We start from the raw sequence: 18,774 nt of genomic DNA, 5'->3' as shown, positions 1-18,774 counted from the left end.
CTATATAATCTATGTCTAGAATAAATAAATATAAATAACTAGATAGATAAATAAGTGAATAAATGAATTAATGTTGCTTGCAATTACTACATAAAATAGTATATTTCCTCCTTTTAACATTCTCTGCACCAAATTTAAACTCACAAAAAGGCTAACAGACTTTTCGTGATTAAAAATCTATTAAGAAATCATAAACTGAGGTACACATTCAGTTTCTTTAGACTCTCCATTGCTCATATACTCTTTTCTAAAAGTAAAACATCCTATACTACAGTATCAGCTTAATGTTAAGTTGGACAGGGAAGAATTTTATGAAAATAGCAAAAGTATTTCCTGCATAGACAGAGGATTATCCAGACGTCCTTGTATAGAAGTTTATTTTACATATATGTGTGTACATATGTGTATATATAACTGCCAGAAGGCCAGAAGAACAGACTGGGTAGAGATACTGGAGAGAAAAGAAAAAGATGTAAGGAGGTGACATCAGTTGAGAGGGAGAAGGCAGCGACAGAGAGGAAAGCAGAAAGTTGAGCAGGCAATCACGCAGGTACAGATCATATGAAACGATCACGATCTCTCAACCACTATATGAGATCAAGACAGACCGACATGAGACACTACAAAAATTACACGCTGTGTGTTCAGACAGACTGGGTGACCAGGTAAGCTATCATCTAAAACTGAAATCCTAAACAAAGTTAAAGGATTTCATTAAATGGAAGGGGCTGTATAAAGAAAGACTTAACTCAGCATGGCGTATTTGAAAATAACTGTAACCTACAGCCAGGGTCTAGCTTCTTGTCAAGCAGCGAAAGTTAGAAAATACTTCTATCAATGCCATCACTGAAAGACAAGGCAAACATGTGAAAGGGTAATTTTTAAAAATAATCTTGCTATTATTAAAAGAAATAACAAACTGCCTAAGGAAACAAGATGTTGGTTTTAGATTGATATATTCCTAATGTTACATAGGTTCTGTGGCACTATATTGTTTGGGTAGAAATCTACAAGAAAATCCAGTCCCATAGAGTTATGTAGCTGGAGAGGACAGCTTCACAGATCCTTGGAAAAGATCTCAAGGACTCCCAAACTCTTCTGGTGACACACCAACATCTCTCGGGACGTTATATTCCCAAGCCATCCTTCCTAAGGTAAACTCATATACACTCAGAACACATGCTTGGCACTTTCCTAACCTGCAATCCCAACAGATAGCTTTGAAATCTAATCCAAATGTATGTGAGGCTCAAATGCAACTCAATTTCCCTCATTATCTCTCTGTAAAAGGTGAAAACCAGCTAACAGAGAATCAACCCAGATTATAGCAGCCCACTGCAATGGAGGCAAAAGTACAAACCAAAAACAAGTACATAGAGATGGGAAACTGTTTCTGTACAGGATCTCATTCTGGACAGCTGAGGCTTTAAGAGTTATGTAGATTTTCGGGGGATATTCGATTTATCCTTGTAGTGCAGAAACAGCCACATATTAATAAATAAATAGATGGGAGTTTTTATGTTCCAGAATTCGTATTTGTAACAGGCGTGATTTTGTCCTTGGTTAGCTGAACAGTGCTCTTTGGACTAAACTGATCGGTCTCAAAAACTTGATGCATGGGAACAAAGGCACTTCATAAAAAGAGTTAATTTTCTTATTTGCCGCTAGATTTTCTTAATGTTTACTTTTATTATTTTAATTGTGTGTGTGTATGTGTGTATGTGTGTATGTGTGTGCATTTGGGTTTGTGTGTATGAATGCAGATGCCCTGAGAGGCCATAGATATTGGGTACTCCTGGGGCTAGAGTTAAAGGCAGTTGAGCCACTTGACACAGGTTCTAGTAACTGAACTTGGATCCTCTAACAGAGATTCTTCTACATCCTGGTGCTAGGATTAAAGGCATGCAGAACCACATAATAAGAAAACAAATATTTCGATTCTAATGGTACTTCAATTAAAAATTAAACCTTGGCAAATATTTTAAACTCCAGAAAAAGTGATGAACTGGTAATGAAACAATAAGAACTTACAAAGATAAATGGTGGTAAGAATATAAATGTATGCAGTAGTATGAGGGAGGAAATTACATTATCTTATGAAGTCTTACACATTATAGTTCTAAGAATTTACATAAACTCCCAAATAAGCATAGTTTGTTCACCAACTGGTAGAAGAATAAAGTCAAGGCATGGAAGACTGAGATAACTGAGAAAATGAATACAACCCCAGGGGAAAATATGGATGAATCCAAGCAACAGCATACAAACAATAATTTGAAAAAGTCCATTTAACATGCTTGCACTAACCTTAAGTCTAAACACAAAAAGGACATTATTTATAAGGTCTGATGACACACATGCTGCACTACGTTCAGTACGCAGAACTGACAAAACAAAAACTAAAAGAATTATATGAAGGTATGCACTGTAGCCAGAGTACAATAGTAACATCAAATTACTTTAGTAGGGAGTAAGAATAGGAAATAGAATGAGGAATGATAGACAAAACATTTGAGAAGGGGTACTTAATTTTATAAATGCTAACTATTAGGTACATTGCTTTTTTGTATCTTTCAATGTCTAGAATATTTCATTAAAAATTTTAAAGCTAAAAAAGCAAAGAACAGATTGAAAGAGGTGACATAAGTCTACCACTCAGCACATAGGAAGTGGAGGCCGGAGGATCACAAGTTCCAGGTCACTCTTGACTAAATAGTGAATTCATGGCCATCCTGGATTACATCAGATATGTAAAACAGAAAAATAGGTGAGTAGTTTCTTTGAAACCAGTTTTTTATCTGACTTTGACCTGAGCAAAGTGCAAATATAAGCCATAACTTTCCTTTTTATTCAACATTATTTTATTTACAAGAAGAAAAAAAAAACAAAAACAAAAAAAACAAAACCTTCCATCTTTGACCATGGTGCGCCACCTTGTGTTCAAAACTTTCTTACAGCAATAAAAATTCAGAGAAAAATATCTGAGTGTGGCATACATGAAAATATAAATTCCTATATGCTATGCCATGATGTTCAACTTTACTTAGTTGAAACACACATAATACTGTCATTGAAAGTAATTATTTCAGATCTAAATAAGTTAGTAACATTTTTATTAATGCCTTTTAGTCTTCACTATATCTTCAGAAAATAACTTGCCTTTTTAATTTCAAACATATTAATATTCTTAAATAAAATTAAAAATTATAGATATTTAAAATAACATACACTTGCATAAAGCAACTTACCTTTGAATGTGTGATGGATAACGTGTCCACCCACACGCGCCAGCCACCCCACTCATATTTGACTGCATGGTAAAGCAGGATTCTGAATATGGCATATACCATTTCTGTTATCTTTTGCTCATCTGAATTCATAGGATTAAAATAGCAAAGAGAAAGCATCCATTCTTGCCACACAGAGCACTGAAGCAAGCTCCTAAAAGTTATTAAAGAAATATTGAATTACTAAAAGCTATAAAATCAGGAGAATTCTAAACAGTAACTCAAGTTCTGTTTTTAAAAAAAAAAAAAAAAAAAAAAAAAAAAAAAAAAAAACTGGCCAGGCAGGATAGCTGCCTCAAGCCTTAACCCCAGAGGCAGAGGCAGGTGGATCTGAAGTGGAAGGCAGCCTGCTCTACAGAGGGAGCTACAGGACAGTCGGGGCTATACACAGAAACACTGTCTCAAGGGGGAGTGAGAGGTAGAGGGCTGGATAACGTAGTTATCTATAATATATTCAAAACAGTTATAACAACGTGGTAATAAAAAGTCTAACTGTGTGTTACTTCACACAGTCTTAAGAAGGAATTTTTCTAAGACAGACTGGAATGATTCAAAAGTAGGTATGAATAGTGTCAATGAATGCTCTCTGTTCCAGCTTACCTCCTGTTTTCTCTACTGTTATTAAAAAGTTTAATCATGTCAGAAAGAAAGGCTCGGCGAACCTCCATGCTCTCTGGGCACTGGGGAGAATTTCGAAGTAGGGTTGCAATTACTTTTAGTATCTCTGCAAGACAGTTCATAAATAAGTAAAAACCAAACACAAAAAATTCATGAAGGTAGATTAATGTAAACAATTTCTTTAACTTTTCTTTATAAATACCTACTAAAAACATTTTACAAAAATGGGAAAAACATGCTGACTTATATTTCAAAGAATTTTTAAATTTACGAAAACAAACATACATTCATTAGAAAGAACTTATAAACAAGACCATGATTTAATGTCATATTGATGGCTTCTTCCACTCCTTACGATGGAACCCAGGATCTTGGCATGATGAACAAATGCTCTACCACTGAGTAACAGCCCAGCCAGAGTTGCATTGTACAGTTCAAACAGTATACTTAAATTATAAATGAACAAAATGTTTAGTCTCTACCAAAGAACAAAGTTGATCTTAAAAACAAACAAAAATTCTCACTATAATTAAAATCTTAAGGAGAAAAAAGAATAAATTTTTACTCTACAACAAAAATGATGGTATACATAGTCTTTCCTTTATGAAAAAATTTTTAAAGCTCTAAATATGTTTTCTCTAATTTTAAAGGTAAAATTAGAAAAAAAAAGGAAAATAAAATTTACTCAACACATAATGCACATAAAACTGCTACTGAATGGACATTTTGTACGGAAAGAATTTTTTAAAACACTTACTTAGTCTGAACTATACAGATTATTAAAAAATAGCTATAACTATAAATTTAAACGATATACTAAAACCTTAGCTGCCTAATTAAAAGTTTAAGAATTCTAAGTCAGACCCTTGTCAAGAATTCTGATGAGTGAAATTAAACATTCAAAATGACAAAATGAAAATACTCTTCCACGGAATTAACAATATTTTTAGTGTAATTTCTAAACTCTTTGATAACTTTAAAAGTTTTCTACCTAACTATTAAAATGATGATGATATTCATGATAATAAGGTCATTGCATTACTCTGAGGATATGCTGTCCTAGGGCACTTCTGAAGGAAAACACATTCAACAGAGCCACCAGCTTCCCACAATGGAATGTAGATACTACTTATTATCATGATTTTTAGAATTCATAAAAGTCTCAAACTAGTAAAATAGGTAAAACGTTGAACCCAGGTCGCCTTTATCTTATTTTTTTCTTTTTAATGTACATGAGTCTTTAATTTACATGTATGTCTATGTACCGTGGCCATGGAATGACCACAGAGGCCGGAAGGAATCGGATCCTACTAGTACCATATGGCTGCTGGGATTTAACATGGGCCCAATAAAAGAAGAACCAGTGCTCTTGACCACTGAGACACCTTCTTCCAGTGTGGGTTTAGCTGTTTCTTGAACATGACACTGCCCGCATCTTCTGAGTCAGTTAAGAATCAGATGGGACGGTTTGAATGCGTCATCTCCACAAGGCAGGTGCTACCCACATGACAAGGCTAAGAGGTGGGACCTTTGCGTAGTCAGGCCTTGAGGGCTCTCCAATTAATGAGATGAAGGCGATTTTTTAGGGCTCCAGGGCGGCTCTCAGCTTGCTTGCTCTGTCATCCTCAGTGGGCGGAGCAGCCCTTACCAAATCAAATAAAGGAGCTTTCAGCTTGGTTTCTGAGCATACAAAATAAATTCTACTTTTTTGAATTATTCAGTCTCAGCAACTATTTTAGAACAACATGGCCTAAGTTGATAAAATACTCTAAAATTCTTACATTTAAATTTTTCCCTTTTCACTCTGAACAATGAATGACAAAGTAAGACTTGGAAAGCAAAGAAAAGTAAATTTCCTGCTTTTAAAATCGATACAAAGTAGCACATTATACACAGAAAAACAAAAGGTAAAATACATACGAGGGTTTTGTATTTTCACCGTAGAATCAGGATCTGGATGCTGTTTATGGACCACCTGCGTACAAATCTGCTCTATAAGAATCTGCAAAGGTAAACAACAAACTACATTAGCACAATGGCTTGGTGAGTATCACCATTACGGAAGTCTAAGCATAATACCAAAGCTCCGTGTGCACAGGACTCATGCCTATAACCCCAGCTCTAAGGGGAATGAGGCAGGAGGACTGCCAAGACTTTACAGCCTGTCTTGGCTACAGAGCTAGGTTCTGGAACAGCATGAGCTTCAAAATGAGATACCTTTTCAAAAGTAAAATTTATGATATAATCCTATATTTTCAATGCTAAGTAGTTTAGACACATAAATACCTTTAACATCATAATGCTGTTTTTACTTCATTATAAAATATAACATCAAATAATCAACACAATGGAACAAACACAAAATAGGGCTAACTAGATTACTTAATAATTCATAATTAATAAACTTCTGAAATTCAGTCATACTGCCTTTATATAAATAATTTAAAAGTGGTGTATTATAGACAAATGATCTCATTTTACTTAAATACCAGCAATTAAACACACATCTTCATAATAAATTAATGAGTAAATTCTAATTATATTCTTACCTCAAACAGAACATTATATGTGGTCATTGTGATTAGGTTTGTCTGAAGCATGAGTCTCTCAGCTAGCAACGAAAACAACCCATGCCCAAGCATGATTTCAGCTTTTCTCCTAAAATAACATGAAAGAAATTACAAAATACAGAGTTTTGAGGTTCACAACAAGATAAAGAAAATACAGATTGTTTTTTCTGATTATTAATCCAAACTCAATTACTCTTTAAATAAATAATATCCAACAGCTCATATTAGGTTTCATCCATACTCACTTTGGGGCCAGATGTTTTAAAAAATAGCCCAGTGCCTTGAGCGCTTGTACTCTGATTCCTTCACTTTTTGATGCCAAAAGTTTATAAACGACACTGAATAAATAAAAATTAAGAACAAACAAGTCTAAATATAATTGTCAAAGTAAATGTCATTGCAAACTTATTTCAAATAACGTAAGTAAATTTAATATACATTTGTGATATCTAAAAGTCATTCATCTCAGGCTTTAGAAACTTTTAGTGAAAACAGTGAAAACAATGACAATTAACTAAATATTCCGAAAAAGACAAGCTAATCTCACTATATAAGCACAGTTTAAAACACTATTTAATGGTAGCACATACTTAAACTTATGAATAATTATTCTCATCATGAAAAACAAAATAATGGCCCAGTAATGTGTGATCATCAGGAAAGACATATAAATAACACAAATTAGTTTTTAAAACAATTGATTATTAGATGTGGTGGTACATGCCTACAAGTCCAACACTCAGGAAGTTGAGGCAGGAAGTGTGGATTACAAAGAAAGAAAACCCATGCATACACTGTAAGCCTAACTACAGATATATGAGTAGGGAAGTCATAGGGTATAGAGAGGAACCTCCTACTGTTGTAAAGTCAAACTGCTGTCTAAATACTTATGTTTATCCCCATATACAAGTGCCTCTCATGCCGTGAATGACTGTGAATGTAGAAACTCATGCCTGCTCAAGATGCTGAGAATATGTTAACCGTTGAGTACATAAACAAGACACACTCAAAAGTTCAAGAGAACATTACAGAAGAGAGTAGGAAAGATTTAAGAGTTGGAAGACAGGGTGAGGGGCTATAAAGAGTAGTCTTCTGGGTCTGAGATGGTTATTGTAATCTTGAATCAAATAATGTCTCATATTTAAGAATCTAGTATTTGCAAAGTAATGATTTATAGTCAATATTACTATAACTCTCCATATCCTAACTCTTACCGTAACCCATTCCGCTGATCAAAAGCAGGAATCATGGAGTTAGGATGCTCTGCCATCAATGCAACAAGCAATTGTAAAACATCCATTAGATTGTCGTCCTAGAATTATTTTAGAAAATTAAAAATAAAAGGAAGAAAAATCAACTCTTTGAATACTGAATATTTCTGAAACAATATAAATTTCAACTTTAAATATGCAAATCTAAAATATACCAGCTTTGAAAAACTGGATGTTCTATAAATATTTTAAGTATTTACTTATAATTATACCCTAAATGTACACCTCAAAGTATACACCAGAAAATATCCAGAATCAAAGAAATAAAATAGCTTTTACGTTATAATGTATCACAATACATTATATTCTACAGAAATAGTGTATCTGACTTAATGAATTATGTTTTGTTGTTGCCACCCACATTGGCAGTACTCAGGAATCTAATGCCCTCTTCTGGACTTCACAGGCACCAGGCACACACAGGATGCATTGGCATACACATCAGCAGACACATATACACAAGAGAGACAGACAGACAGACAGACAGATAGACAGACAGAGAAAGAGAGAGACAGAGAGAGTGAGACAGAGAGAAAAAAAAAGTCTGCTTAAAGTTAAGTTTACTTTTCTCTTTGTTACAGTAGTTCCTAACAATATGCTTTAGTGTATTTTATTCACTAAATAAAATCCAATGTTAGCAACTTCTTAAAACCTTTCATGATGCTCCTAAGAGCCATATTGTAGCAACAAAAACGATTGAAAGAAGGATTCATTAGCATCTAAAAAGACATTTATTCTCCGTGACAGTGATATTATTAGTAAAGATTTCTTTAATGTTTTTACTTTTTAAAAAAATCCCTAATGTAGTTTAAAAAAATAAAATTCCCAAATCAGAAATTCAAGTATTACCTCATGCATAGTCAGCAGGTAATTAAGAATGGCCTGTAGCTCATCTTCCTTTACTCCAGAGTCCTTTAGAAACATAATACACTTATCTTAGTATTGCATGCAAAAAAATCATCTTTAAAATTAGAAATCATGCACACAGATTATTCAACTTCATCAGCTTCTATAAATCTAAAACCAACCCAAAAAATCTAGATTTAAAAAAAATTGAGAAAGCACAAAAGACATATAGTCTGCAAACCATACAGAAACTAAGGGGGCAGGTCTCTTGCCGAATCTAATGTGACAGCTAGTAAGGTACCACAACGTAAAGAACAAGGAGTGAAATGGTGAGAAAATACTACACAAGCCAGTAATCCGAGCACCACACGGGCCAAGAACAGAACCTAGTATTAAACAGGGGCTCTAAATGTCTGCCAAATGAAAAAAACAAATGGAGTTCTCATGAAAATTTCTATAACATATATTAAAGTGCCACTCTCCAATACTGTAGTGATCTATGAATACCCAAGAGAAACAAGAATGGAAAACAGAGGATGAAACAAGCATCTCTCAGCAAAGTTTCTATCCTATTTTACCGGCAAAGAGTAAACAGAGACCGTATTTCATGTTAAATTATTTGCCACAACATGCAGGAAGGGATAGGAAAAGAAACAAACTTACCTTCATCACTAACTGCTTAATGAACATCAGTAAGAATGCTCTCAGAGAAAGTATTTCTTTCTGATTGGGTCGTGGTCCATCTTTAAAGATACACACAATTAGTATTTCAAAAACCTCAAGGCTACCTAAAATACAATGCCTTCATTTCCAGGAGCTTTTCTATATATTTGAAAGAAACATTGAGCTAAGCATAGTATTACAAACCTTTAAAGCCAGCACTCAGAAACAGAAGCAGGCAGATCTCTGCGTTTGAGGCCAAGCTTCTCTACAGATTAGGTTCTAGGCCAGCCAGGGCTGCATAGTAAGATGTTGTCTCAGAAAGACACACACACACACACACACATCTCTAAAGAATGACCTTCCCTTTTATGCCTGTCAGAAGGCTAGCATTGCTCTCATATTCAACTGCATATACAATACTCCAGAAGCACAAGTAGGTTATGCTGTCTGTTGGCTATGACACAACCTGTGAACACATGCATACAAAAGGCATGAACGCAGGAGAGGGCCTAGTGGGAAAGACCAGGGTCAGCCGGAGTGGAGGGAGGAAAAGAGACGCTGATGGGGAGTTAGTAGGACCACAATCCAGTGTGCAAATGTAAAACACCAGAAAGAAGTGAAAGGGCTTGAAAAAAAAAACTATATGGTGATAAAATCATACTTGACAATAGTATTTATATTTTGTTCTTAAAGTGTTTGTTATTAAGATGAAAGAAATTTACCAAAAACAAAAAAGTTTAAAAAAATCTAAGCTTTGTGTAGTAAAATGCTATTATGTGAACTGGGTATGAAACAACTCTTTCTACTGCTGTCCCTTTAAGCTCTTACAAAAAGCATGCTTCACTACACAAACTGTTAATGAAGAAGGGAAACATTATGCTGACTACCTCTGACATCTCCAGTACTTGGGAAAGTCCTTGGTCACACATGGCTCACATTAAGTCAATTTTCATGTCTCCAGCATCTAATTCCAAAGTACAAAACTTCTGAAACCAAATAACTATTGTCCTAAGACCTCAAGTTAGGGACCTGTCTGCCTCATAAGTTCTACAGTTTCCCCAGTAATCACTACTTATAGCTAGTGCCCAGACCACCAAAGCACAAAACCACCATGACCTTGAATAGATCAATTAAAATAGGAAGAAAATTGTATAAAATGTGTTCCACATGATAATTCCTAGACAAGTAACAAGCAAAACAAAGAAGAACCACAAAGTTTGTCCAGCTTCCTTAGTTGACCTGTGAGCCTTACTGAAGTTACTATTATAAAATGAAGATCAAGACATGAAACTAGCAATCAGCAAGTATGTGAAAGTCCTACACCGTCATGAGATCTCCATCAGGAAGTTCTGGCCTAGATCTGCAAGTGCCACACGCTTACTAGCTTACACACATCCTACAGTTTGTGTTCGTGCCACACACTCAGCTGTGGATGCATTTTTCCAAGAGGACACAGAGTTTACTTTGAAGGTTACATAAAGTAGCATAAAATTATTTTTTAAAAAAAAAAACCTGTCTTTAACATCACTGAACAGTGAAAATCTTTGACAATAATGAAAATGCATGATTTTCTAGCTCCTAAGAAATTGCTTCTACTTTGAAGCAACAGTCTTTAAATGCTATCAAAGAAAAGAATGCATCCTCATCTCAGACCATGATCTAAAAAGGATCACACCTCCAAGTGTGGTCCATCAGCACAGTAACTGCCACAGACACAGGCATAGGACCGATCTAAGCCAATGAGCAACTCAGAGGCCAACAGAGCTTGAAAACACTTGCTACAAGAGATGCTCTTTTGCTGGCTTCCCAGTTATGAGGACTCAAAGACAGACTGCTGCTTGCTACTACCAATGGAGGGAACTCCTAAAAACATCTGAACAGAAGAGCTGATCATGTGGAGAGACAATGCATGTTCTGAGCATTTCCAACATTTTTCAACCACCTGCCCCAGCTGCACCCGAAACTGCCACCTTGTATCAGCTGATTAGGTCTTTCAACACAAGTCAGTTCGAAGTAGGCTTTACAAAACTTAAAAACTTTTATTTTGACCTCTTACATGGACTCTCCACATGTTCAGAAATTATTACCCTTGTGGTGCTTGTCCTGATTATGAAAGAAAACCATTACTGAAGTTTTAGAATTTCATTATATCTTTATTAAAAACAAACACCTCCTACATTCCTATGAAGTTTCCACCTCCCCAAAGCAAACTCTCAGTGACTCTTGCTATGATTATATCAGTATCAATACCAGTAAGCAATTGATTTTGTTTTTCTCAGTGTCAGAGTCTTACGAGTAGCCTGGTCATACTTGTTCCCTGAACAACGCAGTAACACTCTTCCACAACATTAGTACAGTGTTGGCAACGGCAATTTATAACAGACTAATGAGATTTGCTATCCTGAGGAACTGTAGAAAAGGTTAGGAGCACTGGTTGCTCTTCCATGGGACACAGGATTGATTCCCAGCACCTACACAGCAGGTCACAACCTTACACTCCAGTTCCAGAGGATCTGATAACCTCTTCTGGCCTCTGAGAGAACTCTGAGAGTGATACACAGGCATATGTGCAGGCAAAAAGAAAAAGAAAAAAAACTCATACACATAAAATAAAATGTAAAAAGAGCATATTGTTGGTTTCTTTTATAATCTGATTTACGATGTGAACAATAAATCATTCAGACAGCAGAATTATACCTAATCCCTTGGGGGTGATACCGCTTCGGTCCTGAGGATTCACTGCCCAGTAGTAGTACTTCAGTGTGTGCATGATGAGAAGCACTGTTCCAACTCTCCGAATAGTGTTATATATGTTGACTGTACCAATGAATTCAGTGGAGAGGTAAGTATACAGCATCAGCTGAACCTATAAAACCAAAATGAAGCACAGACAGAGAAGCTCATTGACAACGTCCCACAGGCTGTTACATTTGGACTACATGTAGTCCCAAAAGTAAGGTGCTGAAGCTAATGACATCATATCAGACATCAAAACACACAAGCACTCACCACACTCCTTACACAGTAAATACTCCAAAAATATATCAATATTATCACATGGAAAAATTCTTTTATTGCCATTTAGCAGTCATCAATTTTCATTAGCATCTATATCTTTATAACGAATTTATGCTTTAAGAAAATGTTTTGTGCCGGGCGGTGGCGGCACACGCCTTTAATCCCAGCACTTGGGAGGCAGAGGCAGGCGGATCTTTGTGAGTTCGAGGCCAGCCTGGTCTACAAGAGCTAGTTCCAGGACAGGCTCCAAAGCTACAGAGAAACGCTGTCTTGAAAAAACCAAAAAAAAAAAAAAAAAAAAAAAAGAAAGAAAGAAAGAAAGAAAGAAAGAAAGAAAGAAAGAAAGAAAGAAAGAAAATGTCTTGTTCTGTGTGTTTTTCTGGTTCAGTGTGTTTGGTTGGTTGGTTGGATGTAACAGGATCGCACTATGTAGCCCTGGCTGAACTGGAGCTGAATATGTAGACCAGGCTGGCCTCAAACTCACAGAGTTCACCAGCCTCTGTCTCCTGGGTTCTGGAATTTGAGAATTAAGATATATATCACCATGTCTGGCAATATGTAGTTATTTTGTATATATAGATGCTTTCTGTGTTTTACAGAGAAGTATAAGCTAGAGGAGGGAGATGATTTGGTGGGTAAGGTGTGCAGAACTGTACTTGGACCCCCAGAACCAAAGAAAAGCCACACGCAGTAGTGGATGGCTGTAATCTCAGCACTGCTATACAGAGATGGGAAGCATCAGGAAGAGGATCCATAGATGCCTGGAAACCAGCAGAAATGGGCAGCAGTAAGCAAGAGACTGTGTCTCAAAGAAGGTGAATGGAGGATGTTCACTAACTGCCCCATGTGTCCCGTGGCTCCAGGATACCCCATTCAAACATGAATGTATACACACACAGATTTAAGGGAGAGGGCTGGTATGGCTCAAAAGGCTGAACATATAAAAATGCACATGTGTCTATATTTACTTCAAATATAAGCTCTTGTTATAGTAGAGAAAACAGGTATACAAGTGCTACCCTAACACAGCACCTTTAGTCTTCATACAAAATTTCAATGAAATGACAGTTCTAAACCTCAGCACAGCTATACTCAAATAGCTATAGCAACACAAAGTCAAGACTACTCTTGTTCTCCCATGCTGCAATCATGAACTTTCCATACCTACCAGTGGGATATATTTTATAAACTGAACAACTGTACGTCCAGCATATATAATCTCCCCTTAGACAAAATTACTTCCATGCATTTGCAACTGAACATTTACATTTCCTTCCTGGACACTAGGCATTCTCACTTTCAACCCTGTGCTGAGACTCATTGTTGCTTGGGAATTTCTCTCAACAAGGAAGTATTAGGTACCTGTCTCTTAGATGCCCTATAAATAACCAACCTTGAGATTTAATTAGAAATTGGATTAGTAGTGGTGTATGTTACAAACAACGGTGATGCTGAACCAGCTAAGACTGGAGCTTAGAAGACAACTGCAGCTTAGAAAATCAAAAATAGGCTGAGATTTCAGCTAATGTGCAGCATGGTGACATTTTCGATGTATTTACGGCTGTTAAAATTAGTAGCCTCAACCTATCTGTCACTAAAGCAATACAATAATACTTCCTTTCATATAATATACTTCAAATTCTTAAGTACTTTATTTCAGTCATAGATATTTGCATGGACCTATATACATAGCACTGTTATTACGGATTATAATGACACATGAGCCATTCTTCCATACTAAATATTGTTAAGGAGATGAAGATTACACAAAAATTCAAGCCATCAAAGCAGACACTGAGACACAGAAGGTCGTGGCAGGGCTGGGGACATGTCTAGCTCAGGATCAGAACACTCGCGTGGCATGCACAAAAGCACTGGGTTCAGTCACCAGCACCTAAAGGACACAACAACAAAGGCCATGAAACAGGCTGCCAGAGACGGTGACTTCGGAGCCAGAGAGCCCACAGCAAGATAAAGTGAACTATATCAAAGCCTCATTAATCAAGAAGCATGAAGGAAGGCTTTGGAGACTGGTAGTAAGTAGTGCAAGCAGGCAGAAGAAAAGAAGTTTCAAAAAAAAAAACGATAGCTGAAAAATGGTACCACAGATCCAGACCAATCATTTTCCAAATAGCGGAATACTAAAGTCCAAGAGACTAGGAAAGGACCTGATGAGAATGGCAGGTTAGGGACACACAGGAAGCCAGTGCTGACGCACACCTGTAACCCCAGAACTTGGGAGACAAGAGCAAGAGGATCCTGAGTTAAAACCAGCAGGCTACAAGGAGAGACCCAGGCCAGGACATACAGAGCTAGACCCGGTCTCAAAATAAACAACAAAACACACAAGATTTCTTAAATAAATTAGATAAACAAAAAAGTGAATGAAATCAAAAAATATTAAGAATGCATCAGCCAAGTCTGGTGTACACCTTTAATCTCAGCGCTCAGGAGGCAGAGGCAAGCAGATCTCTGTCTGTGTAAAGCCAGACTGGCCTACAAAAGAAATTCTAAGACAAGTGGGTTACACAGAGAAACCCTGTCTCAAAAATGCCCCCTGCCCACCAAAAAAGAAAAAAAGAATATATATAAAATGATATCATGGCAAGGAAAATGTATAGGAGTTAATATCAATATACAGAGATAAATGAAAGACCTCTATGCTAATCAGGTACAAACCTTCCTTCCTTCATCCAATCACACAATATAATCACACCTATACAGCAACTACCTTTCTGACTAAGATCTATGAGTGCAAGAATAAGGCCTGTCTTGCTCACCACTCTACCCACACTGCCCAGGAGGAAGTAGTCATTCCACAGATACTTTTTGAGTAAACAAAAGACCACTGCAGACAAGAAAATTGGCAGTTCCTTCGAGACCATTATAAGGTCACCTCTGAGAAGCTCTAACATAAATGAAACTATGAGATGCTCCTTGTTCCCTTTCCAAAAGCAAAGGTTAATCCATACATCGACAACTCCGACTTCAGGAACTAAAGAAGGATTTACAGTGACTCTAATGAAGCTTGTGTGCGCCCTATAATCCTAGTTTTGCATGCACTATATTATGCTCTTTAGAAAAGTTTTCTTTCACCCTGCAAGCTACATGATCTGCCAGACAAACAATCTGGACCTGTCCTTTGCTGTAATTGTGTTTATGATAAACTGAGAGCAAATAAAATTCCTTATAATGATACCAAGCAGTCAATGGAGAATGTTAATTTGATATCCAGTCAATTGTAATTTCTAAAAGGTAATTAAGAAAATTTACTAAAATGTAAAAAGAAAGAAATAAAGTGTGATAATACTAGGAACATGAAGAAGTCATGTGATTAAGTTTAAAGTAAAAGTCATTCCTCTACAACTAGGTATGTAATAAGACACTTTCTGACAACTTCAAAAGAGACACAAAGCCTTACAAATATGCTGGCTAGTAAGACCAAAAAAAAATGTCTAGTAAAAGATTTTTAAAGTAACTTGAAACAATCTTTGAAAAGAAATAAGACTAAGGGTCATGAAAGAGAAAGAGGTCAAATTTAACCAGGAGATAAAAAGCTACAACCTCCAGCTGCCTCCTCTGATTATTTCCAAATGGCAATCAGAGTCGGCAGCTGTGTTTCTCTTTACCATTGAAAAGGCCAGCTGAAAATAAGATATTATGACCCTGGAAAAGAAAGTCTCCAGACATTTTTTCCTGACAATTAGAGTAAGTATGTGCCATGATAGACATAGCAAGTGGGCAATGGGGGAGGGGCAATGGGAACGTGGGGTTAAAATAACACCATTTCTAACAAAAATTGTCAATAAAATGAACGTAATTATTCAACTTTATCTCAAGTTATATTAATATTAGCATTACTAATTTTTTAGAATAGCTAATAGATCAGGGTATGTTAAAAAAATTTCACAAACTTTGGGGTAACAAATTCATTTGTTCATATAGTAATAACTAGTTTGTTGTTAAAATATTACAAAATATTTGACAAACACATTAAAAATTTCTGTAATTTAGTATTAAAATTAACATATAAAGAGACCATTATATTAGCCTTCAAAAAAGGTGGCATTTGCGATAGTAAAATGAAACTGGAGTTAATGCTAATGGCTGGAGTATGCACAGAAGAGGCAGACAAGAGAAAGGGTGAGATGTGAGGGAATGGAGAGAGGGAGGAGTGGGAGGGAAGAGAGAGGAGAGAGAGTGTACACACATGCGTGTATGCATGGGCTGGAGCGTACCTGTGCATCTACAATAGGACGGAGCCATAGAGCTACAGAATCTAGGGAAGATAGACTGGAACTGCCCCGACTTATACTTTACAAACAAAGACACCCTAAAATAAAACCTTAACAAGAAAATAAAGACATAGCTCATACTTCTATTACAAAAGAAAAATATATATTGCCTGGAAATTTTTCCTGAAAAGCAAAAAAGTATGGTCAAAAATGGTCATCCACCAAAACCTTACTTATCGATATGAATATGCAAAAGAAAAAGGGAAAATTCTCACAATTCTCACTGTTTTCCAACATAAGTAAACAGAGATCAATATACATCACCTTGGCTGGAGTGTGGATCCATATGGCAGGGTTAAGAAGAATGTGATCACACAACTGTTTCAGTAGGGGCATCCCATTCTGAAGATTGCTCAGATACTTTGAAAATGCAAGGCAAAGTTCAAGTACTGCTCTGCTGATGTGGGATTTGGAAGACTGTTGGGGGTAGGAGGAGGAAAGTAGTTTAAAGGTTACTACTAATTCAAAGGAAGGTAAGTAAATCACAAGCTGTCAACACCAAAAAAGAAGTTGTCCACAAACTATATTCAAACTTAAAGATGGCATGAGGCTTGCTACCAGACTTCCTTAAAAAAAGACCTGAAGCAAGGTGAAACAAAATCTACAGTTCCTTAAGTAATCTTCTACAGGCAAGGAAATATTCTGACAGAATTTCTTAACCACATAGAAAAACAATTACATGGTTTGTAAATTAATAATAAAATGCTTCATACTTTACCTTTTCAAGGCTATAACCTATCACCAAAAAGCCCTTACAAGCGAGCATCTGCTCCTGCATAGCAATTGAGTTCTTCAACAACTCCATGATAAAAGCCAGCAAGGTTGTACTAGAACAAAACAAAGGCAATGATTTGAGAAAGAATATTCCACAAGAAAATATTAGATTCAACACAAACAGCCTTCTATTTATCTTAATCAAAATTTCTGTTTTCTGGGCAAGAATGTAGCTCAATGAGAGTGCTTACCTGGCATGTGAGAGGTTCTGGGTTTAATCACCAGAAACACATAAAGTTCTACTGAAATACTAAAATCATCTCCAAGACCACTTCAGAACAAAATATTTACTGTAGAATCAAGATTCACTTAATATTTCATGCATTTTATCACAAATAGTAATTTAGGAACAATATAACAAGCATTCATTGCTTATAAAAATGAACATTTGAAAACAAGTAATAGACATGTGTAACGAAGGTATTTATAGGGGAAAAACAAGTAATAGACATGTGTAACGAAGGTATTTATAGGGGAAACTGGAATTGAAGGATGAAATGGGAAGGGAACAGGGGTGCAAGGCAAAGGAAGGACAACTAACACTAACGGCCATTGAAAAGCCATATAAAAATCTACTAAGGTAGAAGCTTCCTAAAATGTAAACATATGAAAGGAATTTAAATGGAGTCACTATATAATGGGTAAGACACGCCCCAAACTAGGCATCTTATGATACCAATAAAATTTCCAATCCCAGGAATGGATTATATCTACTGAGTTGATGGCCAAAGCTACTAGTTATCCTCCACAACCTGACAGTAATGCCCTTTTGCTTAAGACACCACTTACTTAAGTCACTAAACGTCAATAAATAAAGCTGATGCCCAAATAAAAGCTTCACTGTAGGTGTCACATGAATTCATTTGTCATTCACTTGGAAATAATGCTCATCCCTGACATTCCCCTCAAAACACTATCTAGCACAACTGCGTTCATATGTGTAAACATGTACATGAGTGTGTGTCTTCGTTTCTGAACTTCTTGGAGAAATATTCTCTGCTATTTGATTGATTTTTGAACAATATGCATTATACAATATACTTATGCAGCATAATAGTGAAAAGCAATAAGATGGAGAGAAAAGAAGACTGTTCTCTGAAAAATATGGTTAACTTCAAGTTCAATGAAGATATTAGTAGATTGGAGTTTTTTCCTGACATAAATAGTTATAAAATCCACTTTGCACTTTTAGCAAAAATGATGAAAGAAAAAAATCCCTATCCATTTCTATGAGTTTCAGATTATTGGATCTAAGGAAATATGTTAGCAATTTATCCTATTGACTTAGATATTTTTAATTCAGAAATCATCGATTTTTTTAAATATAATTTTTTATTGAAAAAAAAAGATTTCCGCCTCCTCCCCGCCTCCCATTTCCCTCCCCGTCTCCCTTTTCCCCCCTCCTCCCTCTCCTCTCCCCCTCCCCCCACAC

At 36.1% G+C, this 18,774-nt stretch overlaps 1 protein-coding gene across 3 annotated transcripts in view; it reads right to left on the bottom strand.

The window, feature by feature from the left end:
* The window catches only part of Lrba (LPS responsive beige-like anchor protein), a 468,170-nt gene that overhangs the window by 375,652 nt on the left and 73,744 nt on the right, over positions 1 to 18,774 (bottom strand). For all 3 annotated transcript variants that reach the window (XM_050158812.1, XM_050158811.1, XM_050158813.1), the window contains exons 12-22: positions 17,287 to 17,395; positions 16,833 to 16,985; positions 11,953 to 12,121; positions 9,256 to 9,335; positions 8,596 to 8,658; positions 7,690 to 7,787; positions 6,721 to 6,813; positions 6,455 to 6,563; positions 5,826 to 5,907; positions 3,888 to 4,011; positions 3,249 to 3,441 (exon numbers count right to left, since the gene is read on the bottom strand). In XM_050158812.1, the coding sequence (XP_050014769.1) occupies positions 3,249 to 3,441; positions 3,888 to 4,011; positions 5,826 to 5,907; positions 6,455 to 6,563; positions 6,721 to 6,813; positions 7,690 to 7,787; positions 8,596 to 8,658; positions 9,256 to 9,335; positions 11,953 to 12,121; positions 16,833 to 16,985; positions 17,287 to 17,395 (1,273 nt within the window). The remainder of the gene's footprint in view (positions 1 to 3,248; positions 3,442 to 3,887; positions 4,012 to 5,825; positions 5,908 to 6,454; positions 6,564 to 6,720; positions 6,814 to 7,689; positions 7,788 to 8,595; positions 8,659 to 9,255; positions 9,336 to 11,952; positions 12,122 to 16,832; positions 16,986 to 17,286; positions 17,396 to 18,774) is intronic.

This window comes from Alexandromys fortis, unplaced genomic scaffold (assembly GCF_014885135.2).
Source record: "Alexandromys fortis isolate MF-2015 unplaced genomic scaffold, M_Fortis_MF-2015_v1.1 scaffold_102, whole genome shotgun sequence".
Lineage (NCBI taxonomy): Eukaryota > Metazoa > Chordata > Mammalia > Rodentia > Cricetidae > Alexandromys > Alexandromys fortis.
The sequence above is the reverse complement of the archived record's forward strand: the minus strand, read 5'-3'. Positions and strand labels throughout refer to the sequence as shown.